Below are 9,876 nucleotides of genomic sequence, written 5' to 3' on the forward strand. Positions count from 1 at the left end.
ATGTTTTCAATACTTCACCTAGCGTAAGTATAACACTTGCTCTAAGTTTCTGACAGATAACTTTATTAAGTTAAGGAGAGCCCCTTCTATTTCTACTTTGCAAAGCCTACTTTAAAATCATGTATGTGTGCTTAACTTTAAGAAGCTTTTCTGTATCGATTCATATTGTCAAATAATTTCCCCTTTCATCTGGTAACTTCCTTTTCTCATGTCAAACCAACTTGCATTCCTGGGATAAACCGACTTGGTTGCGTCCAGTGAGTTCTGAGGCAAAGGAAAGGAACAAAGTCGTACAGATATAGGGGATTCGAGTGCGGCCTGAAATCTTTCCTACTTTTGATTCCAAAGAGTTGGAGCCCTAGCCATACATGCCAGCCTTAGTTCCACACTTGCTCTTTTGTCAGGTGCATAAAAGAGCTGGAAAATTAATATTATAAAACGTGCTTACTGGGGCTTGTTCGATGTAGGTCACCAAAATGAAATGGGGGTGACAAGGCTGCCTGTCCCCCACTTTATATGACAGCAGGGCACGCACACCTCATCCTTCTCACAGAGCTGTTTCCAGACCGGCGGCCGCGGAATCTTCGGTATTTGGCAGCAGTAATAACTCAAAGTCTTCATTCCAGCCCATTTTCCTGTCCCTTTCTATCATACAAGCCTTTTATTTTAGAACAGGTGTGGATTTACAGAAAAATTTTAAAAGTACAGAGTGTCCTCACATACTCTGCACCCTGCTTCCCCTGTGATGAACACCTCACATTAGTATGTCTGGGGTGTCGTTAACTGAAGTCCATGCTTCGCTCAGGTTTCCTTGGCTGTCCCCTAGTGCCCTCTTGCCGTCCCAGGACCCCACCCAGGACCCCGCAGGACATTTAGTCGTCACCTCCCCTCAGCCTCCTCTGGGCCGTGACGGTTCCTCAGACGTTCCTTGTTTTTGATGACCTTGGCAGTTAAGGAGTGCAGGTCAGGTGGTTTGTCGAATGCCCCTCAATTGGGACTGTCTGATGTGCTCCTGATTGGACTAGGGTTGTGTGTTTAGCAAGAAGACCACGGAGGGGAAGTGCCCCGTCCATCCTGTGGTACCACATCCCACCAACATGGCGCATCCCACTGATGTTGACCTTGATCACCTGGCAGAGGTGTGTCCATCAGGTCTCTGCACAGTAAGACCTGTGGCATTCTTTCCACATGACATTCTTTGGAAGAAAGCCACTACACACTGCCCACACTTGTAAAAAGGCCCGAGCTTTCCTTGCCGCAAGACTTCTCAGGAGTTAGTACGAGTGGACCTGCTCCCAAGGAGGTAGCGGGAACACCAGGGACAGAGGGCAGCCCAGTTTTGGGTCCCAAGGGAGGAAGCAGAAGCCCAGGTGCAGAGGGGCAGGGCTCAGCCAGAACTGCAGCTGGTGCTCAGGGGGGCGGGCGGGAGGCCAGGCCCTCGGTCTGCATTCCCCAGACTCATCTTTGAAGGTTTGTGTGAGAATTAATTCTTATCTTGAGGGCTTCCCGGGGCCTGAGGAGAAGCTGGAATATTTTCTCGCAGTAAGAATGATGGTATGCCTCCCCTTCACCCCGTGTCCTCTCCCCTCTGATCTGTCGTGAATTCAGACCTTATAGAGAACTTGCCAGAAGGTCTGCAAAGGAAAGGGGGTTCCTCCCTAACAGATGTCTGAGTCTGGGTTTTCCCTCTGCCGCCCGGATCCTTAAGGCTCCTGTACGTCTGGGATGAGGGTCTGGAGGGTGAGGTGGCCCCGTTTCCTGGACACGGAGCCTCAGCCGAGAAGCAGGAGGCTTTCACATCTGGAGCCGCACGTGGGCCAGGCCTGGGGAGACCAATGCTGGGGGGCGGAGGCACTGAGCTCCCCTCAATTTGGGGCCACTTCGAGGGCTGATCCTGCAGGGCGGAAGCCCCGGGTCCCTACACACTAACTTAAGGAGAAAAGGCAGAATTCCTGCGGTGGTGATATTTGCGTTGCTGTGTGTGTGCTACTATAAAACTTGATGGAGAACAGTATGGAGGTTCCTTAAAAAGCTAAAAATAGAACTACCATACGAGCCAGCCATCCCCCTACGGGGCATATACCCTGAGAAAACCGTAATCCAAAAAGAGTCATGTAGGGCTTCCCTGGTGGTGCAGTGGTTAAGAATCCCCCTGCCAATGCAGGGGACATGAGTTCGAGCCCTGGTCCGGGAAGATCCTACATGCTGCGGAGCAGCTAAGCCCGTGTGCCACGACTACTGAGCCTGCGCTCTAGAGCCCGTGAGCCACAACTACTGAAGCCCACGTGCCACAACTACTGAAGCCCACGTGCCTAGAGCCTGTGCTCTGCAACAAGAGAAGCCACCGCAATAAGAAGCCCACACACCGCAACGAAGAGTGGCCCCCGCTCGCCGCAACTAGAGAAAGCCCGCACGCAACAATGAAGACCCAACACAGCCATAAATAAATAAATTTAAAAAAATATATATATGTATATTTTTTTTAAAAAAAGAGTCATGTACCCCAATGTTCATTGCAGCTCTATTTACAATAGCCAGGACATGGAAGCAATCTAAGTGTCCATCGACAGATGAATGGATAAAGAAGATGTGGCACATATATACAATGGAATACTACTCAGCCATAAAAAGAAACGAAATTGAGTTATTTGTAGTGAGGTGGATGGACCTAGAGTCTGTCATACAGAGTGAAGTAAGTCAGAAAGAGAAAAACAAATACCGTATGCTAACACATATATATATGGAATATAAGGAAAAAAAAAAACCTGGTTCTGAAGAACCTAGGGGCAGGACGGGAATAAAGACACAAACCTACTAGAAAATGGACTTGAGGACATGGGAGGGGGAAGAATAAGCTGGTACGAAGTGAGAGAGTGGCAGGGACATATAGACACTACCAAACGTAAAACAGATAGCTAGTGGGAAGCAGCCGCATAGCACAGGGAGATCAGCTCGGTGATTTGTGACCGCCTGGAGCGGTGGGATAGGGAGGGTGGGAGGGAGATGCGAGAGTGAGGAGATATGGGGATATATGTATATGCATAGCTGACTCACTTTGTTATAAAGCAGAAACTAACACGCCATTGTAAAGCAATTATACTCCAATAAAGATGTTAATAAACTAATTAATTAATTAATTTTAAAAACCCTCGATGGAAAAAAAGTTTTTTAAAAATCGGTTACCCTTTATAAGAAGGACGGAAAAGTGCGCAGTTCTCGCGCCTGGTGAAAGGCGCTGACCCTGCCTGAATGAAGATGGAAAGGACCAGCCAGCTGCTCGGAGGCCTGGCCGCCAGGATGGGAGCACAGGGCAGGGTCTGCAGGCCAGGCTCGCCCGCTGACCCCCAGCTGGGGCCCTCCCACGTCATGTGAGTCTGTGCAGAGCTCTCGGGGGTGTCCCAGGACACTCAGGTGAGGCCAGCATTCCCTGCACCAGACCTGTGGACCTGTGGAACCCTCCTATTGGAAGCTTGACCCTCTTGTTCATTTAAATCATAAAAGGGGGCTCAGTACACTGAAATGTCACAAACGGAAATGATTCATCAGGTCAGCAAAATACATTCCCCCAGAGCCCTTCCCCTGACACCGCAGGGGGTCTCAAACTCCCCCTCCCCGGTACCTGGCCTCCCTCCCCTCTGCTTCCCGCACGTCCTTTGCTGAAGGGCCCCCCATCCCTCTGGCATCCTCCACCCTCCTGCAGAGCCACATCCAACAAAGCCCCCGCCTGACAGATACGGGCACCACTCAGGTGCTGCATATACTCGGGCAGACCAGACGGGCACCTCCCCTGTGAGTTCCGCTAAGAGCCTCCCCATCTCAATCCATTAAATGTTTCTTTTCCTCATCATGCAAGCTGTGGAAAAATAGAAAAGTTCTATAATAAAGCTTGTGTGTGCCCATTAATATGAATTAAACTTTAATGAGCCGAGTGTCGTGGATTCCTGAGGCACGCACGTCCATACAGTTGACGTGTGTTTATCAGAGAAAATGAAAATGGAAGCTAGACCCCTTTTCTCTAGGCAACACTTTTCCTTCAGGAAAATCAGGCAGACTTTGCGAAGGTCAGGGCTGATCTTCGAGGTTTTCTTGTCCTTCCCCTGGAAATCAAATCTAGCTCCAGCTACTAGTTTATAGGAAATATGTGTTTAAAGGAACAGGTTCAAAGGCCCCAGGAGGCTCTGATCAGTCAGGTGTGGAAGGACAAAATCGAAGGGCAAAAGCCCCAGCTCCTTGGGACGGGTATAAATACTGCAGAGCCGTCCCTCAGTCCCGAGGCTCGCATCCTGATTTGAACAAATGACAGTACCGAGACTTTTTTAAAGACAACGAGCAAAAATGGAACACAGCTTGGGTATAAGATGATAGTTGGGAATTATTATTCATTTTGTTGCGTGTGACAATGGGATTGTACCTGTTAGAAACACACACTGAAGTATTTATGGGAAAATGGTGTGGCATCTGGGGCTTGTTTTAAATTCTCCAGGGGATAAAGCTTGGAGAGGGGGGACCTGATGAAGTGGGACTGGTCAGAAAGCTCAGCGTTTCTATGGGCGCAGGGGATCTCACTATATGGACTACAGTTCATCTTTTTTAAAAAAATTTTTCATGATAAGGGTTTTCGAGAGATGCCAAGACAAGCCCCTCTCTTCCTGTTCCTAAGCATCCGTCCTCGCTTCACATCCACCAGCTCATCAGTCTAACTAGTTCTCTCAGTAACATTCCTAACAACCTCCAGTTTATTACCAGCCCCTAGCTGTGCAAGCAAGCAAACCCTCCCGGCTCACGTTCAACTCAACAGATGGGTCCTGAGCATCTGAGATGTGACCATGGGCAGGACACAGGCCCCAGCTGGTGTCAGGCAGAACTCAGCCCCGGCGAGGGTGGACCGGCCCTCTCCGATTTGAGATACGACCCACAGACCGGAAAGCTCTGGTAGTGAGGAAGGACACACAGCGAGTGTGACCACGGGCCACCAGGAGGGGCCTGGACCACAGCTGCCCGGGGCGGAGCAGGCTCTTTCCGGTCCCCAGGTCCCAGGTCCAGCTCGGAGCTGCACCACGGGAAGGAGCGAGGGCCAGGGAGGGATATGCGAGGGAGCGAGTTAAGAAAACAGCTTCGCGGGTGGGCAGCGCTGGAGCCCAGGCCGCTGTGCCCTGGGAGGCCAGACAAAGGCCGGCTCTGTTCTCCCTGGTCCCGGGCAGCCTTTCCTGAGGGGAGTTTCTCAGCTGCCTTTCAGATGGTCCTCCAGGGACGGTCTGCCCCTCCTCCCCCCTCCCTAGTGAGCTGACAGCTCTCAGCTGTCCCCATCCCGTGGCCCGGCCCAGCTCAACCGTTAATAAGAGACTTAGAAAATCAGGAGAAAATGTCCTTGCCCGCCTTTGAAAACAGATCCATCTCTGCTCCAGAGACGCTGTCCATCTGCCCCCTGGGGAGGACATAACTGAGTGAGTCATTCCAAAGCTGTTGGTACAGCTCTGGAGACGCAGGAGGGGAAAGAACCTCGGATGCAAAAGGTGCAGATTTCTCACCCGACTCTGTGTAACAAATAATGGACCACAGAAATCCCACGGGAGCCCCGCACGAGAGCACGCAGTGAACCCGCATCTCTGCGCTGACGCAAACTAGCTTTCTGGACAGATACCCCCGGCTCACATCAGTAACAACGAGAAGTAGCATAGTTACCGGCAAAGGCTGAAAACTAGCTCTGAAGCCCACTTGTCCATAACCACGCTTCCTCTGGTTGCTCAGACCAACCCACACGCCTGTGAAAACCCACGGGCAATCCCACCACCACTGTTTTCTGCCGCTGTCCTACCTTCTGAACCAACACCTGTTAACTGTCGAGCAGTCTAGTGAGCAAAGCTCCCACCTGAGTTCATCCCCTCACAGACAGAGCAGACCTCTCCCGGGAAGGAGGCCACATGGCCCCGGGGGACTCGGGGTCAGACAGGCCTGGCTTCCCCAACACGCAAAGCTTCATTAGTGATCATGTCATTTCAACCCAGCCTCAGTTTCCTCATGTGTTCAGTGGAGAGGTAAACTGACACAGGAGCAGATAAAATAAAGTAAATAAAGAAAAAGATACAAAATGTGCCCCTCGCACCACATCTGTTCCTCTGTGATGCTAGCGGGCAGTCCCGCCTGCACAGAGAACGCACATCTCATCCCACAGCAAGACACCTGATGGGGCAAAGCATCTCCTGAAACTGTGAGTCCGCCACTAAAACCACTGGCTGGATGACCAGCTCCCCGCACACTTTCCACACTGCTGAGCATTAAAGATTAGCTGAGAGGTGTTTGTGGTGAAGTGACAGGAAGCCGGAAAAGAGGTACATGTTCGTAAGCAGCTCATGAGAAATGAGTCACCAACTCAAAACAATAAACCCCAAACAGCCACTCGGAACAAGTCCGCACAGGCAAGCTCACTCACAGTGTGGCTAGAGAGCGTTTGCGGGGCGCGTGCCCCGGAGGCCCAGGCAACATGGACACCCGAGCTGCGGCCCTGCTCACCCTCCCGGCCACGTCGGACTCGAAAGCACTGCTAGTTCTTTGTCTCGAAAAAGGGCTCCTTCGCCTTTTCCCTTTACCGCAATGGGAGGGCCCAGAGGGACTGAGAGAGGCCGGACTGACGCAGCAGCAGCTGCCCCAGGGACACGCGGCCCTCGCGTCCCCCCGGCCGACGTCTGCTGACGTGTGCGGCGGCCACAGCACCTTGGGTGGAGAGACTTTCTCCCCAGCTCTCTTTAGGACGATATGTAGTGTGGATATAGTTCATTGTTTCTAAACCACTGTTCTGGCCAGCTCCTCAACACCATCGGTCAAGTTTGCCTTCTAACTTAGAAATAACAGCTAACCAGTAACAGGCACGGATTAGGGGGTCAGGTACCCGTCCAAGTCCTTCATTCACATCAGCTCGGTCAGTCCTCACCAGGAAACGAATGGCATAAATACTATTATTGTCCGCATTTTAAAGATGAAGAAAGGCAGCAAGAGAGATGGTGACGGTTGTCTTGATCAAGGTCAGGAAGTTCTGCCTCTAAGCGCTGACCCACCAAGCCACAAGGTCCAAATCACATCACTCAGTCATTCAGCAAATTTTACTGAACGAGTTACGGAGAGATTGTCCTCATTCCCGGGGATACAGCCTCGAGCGACATCGAGTTCCAGCACCCCAAACTGCCACTAGTGAAGAGGATGTGACACACGTAAACAGGTCGTGTGGGATCATGTGCTGAGCGGGATGTGATGGGGGTTATTCCTCAGATAGGTCCTTGGGAGGTGGAGACATCTGAGCAGTGCCTGAATGGCAGGTGAGAAGCAGCCGTGTAAACTATCCCAAGAGCATCCTAGGCATGGGGACAGCACGTGCAAAGGCCCTGAGGTGGAACAAACTTGGTGGGTCCCAGGCAGTGGAGCTGAGTAACCGGGTCTCAGTGAGAGAGACAGGGTCAGGGGGGCCCCAGGCCTGGAGGAAGAGAGTATTAACCAGGGCCAGGAGGGACAGAAGCAGGAAGAAGAGCTTGGAGGCTGTCTCTGAGGCCTGGAGGAGAACGGTGGCCACGGAGCTGGGAGCAACGGTCTGATTGGCGATCTATTTTGAAGGTGATCCGTCAGGACTTCCGGCTGGATGGGAGGCGGGTGGCTGGAAGGCAAGGCCCCTCTCGGAGCATGAAGGACACAGAGGGGACTGCGGTGGGCTCACGCGTGCGGGGGGAAGAGGCGGGAGACGATGAACACAGATCGCTGGCCTTGCTGGCTCTAAGAGACCTACTTTGAAGAGCAAACAGAACTTCGAAACCCCCTCTGCTCCTTTCTTTATGACTTTCTCAGAAAAAAAGAAAAGTTCAGGATTTGTCAGTGGCTCAAAATTCAAGTTAATAAATATCCTCGTGTGGTTTATTCCACTCATTTTGCCGGTTTGTAAGTTTCCCGTCCTTAGCAGCATCTCTACTGCTGTGCTAATTTCTGCCATCCAGACTCTCAGCATCTTGGGTGGGGCTGCAGCCTTCTGAACTACTAAGTTCTCTAGCTGAGCTGCTAAAGAAATAAAAAAAGAACTGGATATTACATGACACCTACCCCACCCAGAAGTCTTTTGTCAGGAAACGGTTCTTAAAATACATACCAGCGGAGAAAGTATGTTTCATGGGTCTTGCTGGTTTTAGTTTCTCTCGCGCCTTTCTGAAATGCACAATCCTACAGAGACTCTTCATTTTAGAACTTAACCCTCGTCTGCAGGACGAGGCCCGGCCGTGCCCTGTGGCCGAGCAGGCGTCCGCCAGGGCAGCCCGAGCACGGGCCACCGTGAGGACGCTGCACGCTGCCCACCGGGCCGCACGTACGGCCTCCGGTTACGTGGACCGCCCTGGCTTAGCTCCATTTCTCTGGTCAGCACACCGCCAGGAGCCCAGTGTGCTCCGGGCCCCGCCTCAGGTGCTGGCAGCCCCGTGCTGACGGGAGGCCTGCCCGCAAGGACCGCGGGCCACGGAGGAGACGTGCAACTCGTGACACCATTTCACCCTCGGCACCCAGGTCTCCAGAGACCCTGGGCCTCCTCACCAGAACCAGCGGGGTGACAGTGAATTGGAGATTGGGCAGTTGTGACCAGACACTCGTGTCGTGTGGCCCGAGAACCGCCCGCCCTCCCGGCGGCTGTCGGGGCAGCTCCGCATGGTGGCTGCCTGTCCCCACTGCCAGCCCCCAGGAGCTCCATCAGGCACCGAACAGAATGCACTCGGATTGCAGGCGTGGCGGGGCAGCACCACAAGTCCTTCCCGATGGTTCCGGGGCTCATGCTCAGCACTGACGTGTGACCCTCCACCAGGAAAAGGGAAAATCTCAAGGGCGCCGGCCCTGAGGTGGCCGGGAAAGAAGCCTCCTCCCCGACGCTGCCCTGCTCTGCGGCCCCGGACGGGAAGGGGCCTAACACCCGACTGTCACGTTCGGGCGGGCCCTGCTGCCGGAGGTCACGGCCAAAAGAAGACAGCAGACGACTGGCTCGTGAGTGGCGCCAGGAGAAAAGCTGCCGGATCTGGGACTGGGAAACAGGCTTCCTCCGTCCACATGGTACCCCCTCCACCCCTCCCCCGTGCACCCCACATCGCATCTCAACTGACAAGTGCAGCCGAAGAGCCTGCAATGGGCCTCCTCACGGGCACGCGGTCCTTCTGGAGCGTGGAGCTCACAGATGTGCCAGCGGTGAGTGGACGCCGGCTGAGGGGCCACCGTGGAGGGCGGGGGGCCTGCAACATGAGCTTTGACCCGTCTCAGGAAGCTCGGCTTTCTCTCATTTCCGTACTACCTAATAACATACAGCACGTTGTTCTTAAAGTTAGATCCACCGTCTTAACTTTTTAAAAGATAACTTCACAGAGACAAGAGCTGGGCACACAAATCACGCCCTGCAGATACACAGCTGTCAGTCAGCATCTTAGCTGATGTGCAGAGAGCCTTCCGGTCTCCCAGGCAGGTTCGTGCAGCCGCAGCCCCACCGTCACCTGCTCCACGCCTCGCACGTGCCCCTCGTAGCCTAGAGGACGGGCTCCCACTGCACGAGGCGGCCGGTTATTCAAAGGTGTCCACGCACGCAAGAGAATTTCACCATTACTATCTAATGCAAAAACACCCCAGCACACCCCTTCCTCCAACAAAACTAGCTTTCCTGGGTCCTCTGAAAAGATGGTAGACAAGCCGTAGAAATCACTGTTACATTTTTGTTACACGCAATATGGATATACTCTACAGAGCACAGCTTCCCCCACGTCAAGACGAACTAACCCTTATCATTATTCCTCTTATAACCATTTTCATACAACACAAACTTCAGTTTCTAAAAATACACTGATTACACTCTATCGTGTTCTATTTAACCTTCTA

The 9,876-nt window shown here is 52.7% G+C and overlaps 1 protein-coding gene across 1 annotated transcript in view; it reads right to left on the reverse strand.

The window, feature by feature from the left end:
• Nucleotides 1–9,106, reverse strand: part of HDAC4 (histone deacetylase 4) — a 159,050-nt gene extending 149,944 nt beyond the window's left edge. Inside the window, exon 1 of the mRNA XM_065880195.1 lies at nucleotides 8,763–9,106. Coding sequence (XP_065736267.1) covers nucleotides 8,763–9,106 — 344 coding nt within the window. The remainder of the gene's footprint in view (nucleotides 1–8,762) is intronic.
• Between the last annotated feature and the right edge of the window lie 770 nt (nucleotides 9,107–9,876).

The sequence above is a fragment of the Phocoena phocoena genome, chromosome 7 (genome assembly GCF_963924675.1).
Source record: "Phocoena phocoena chromosome 7, mPhoPho1.1, whole genome shotgun sequence".
Lineage (NCBI taxonomy): Eukaryota > Metazoa > Chordata > Mammalia > Artiodactyla > Phocoenidae > Phocoena > Phocoena phocoena.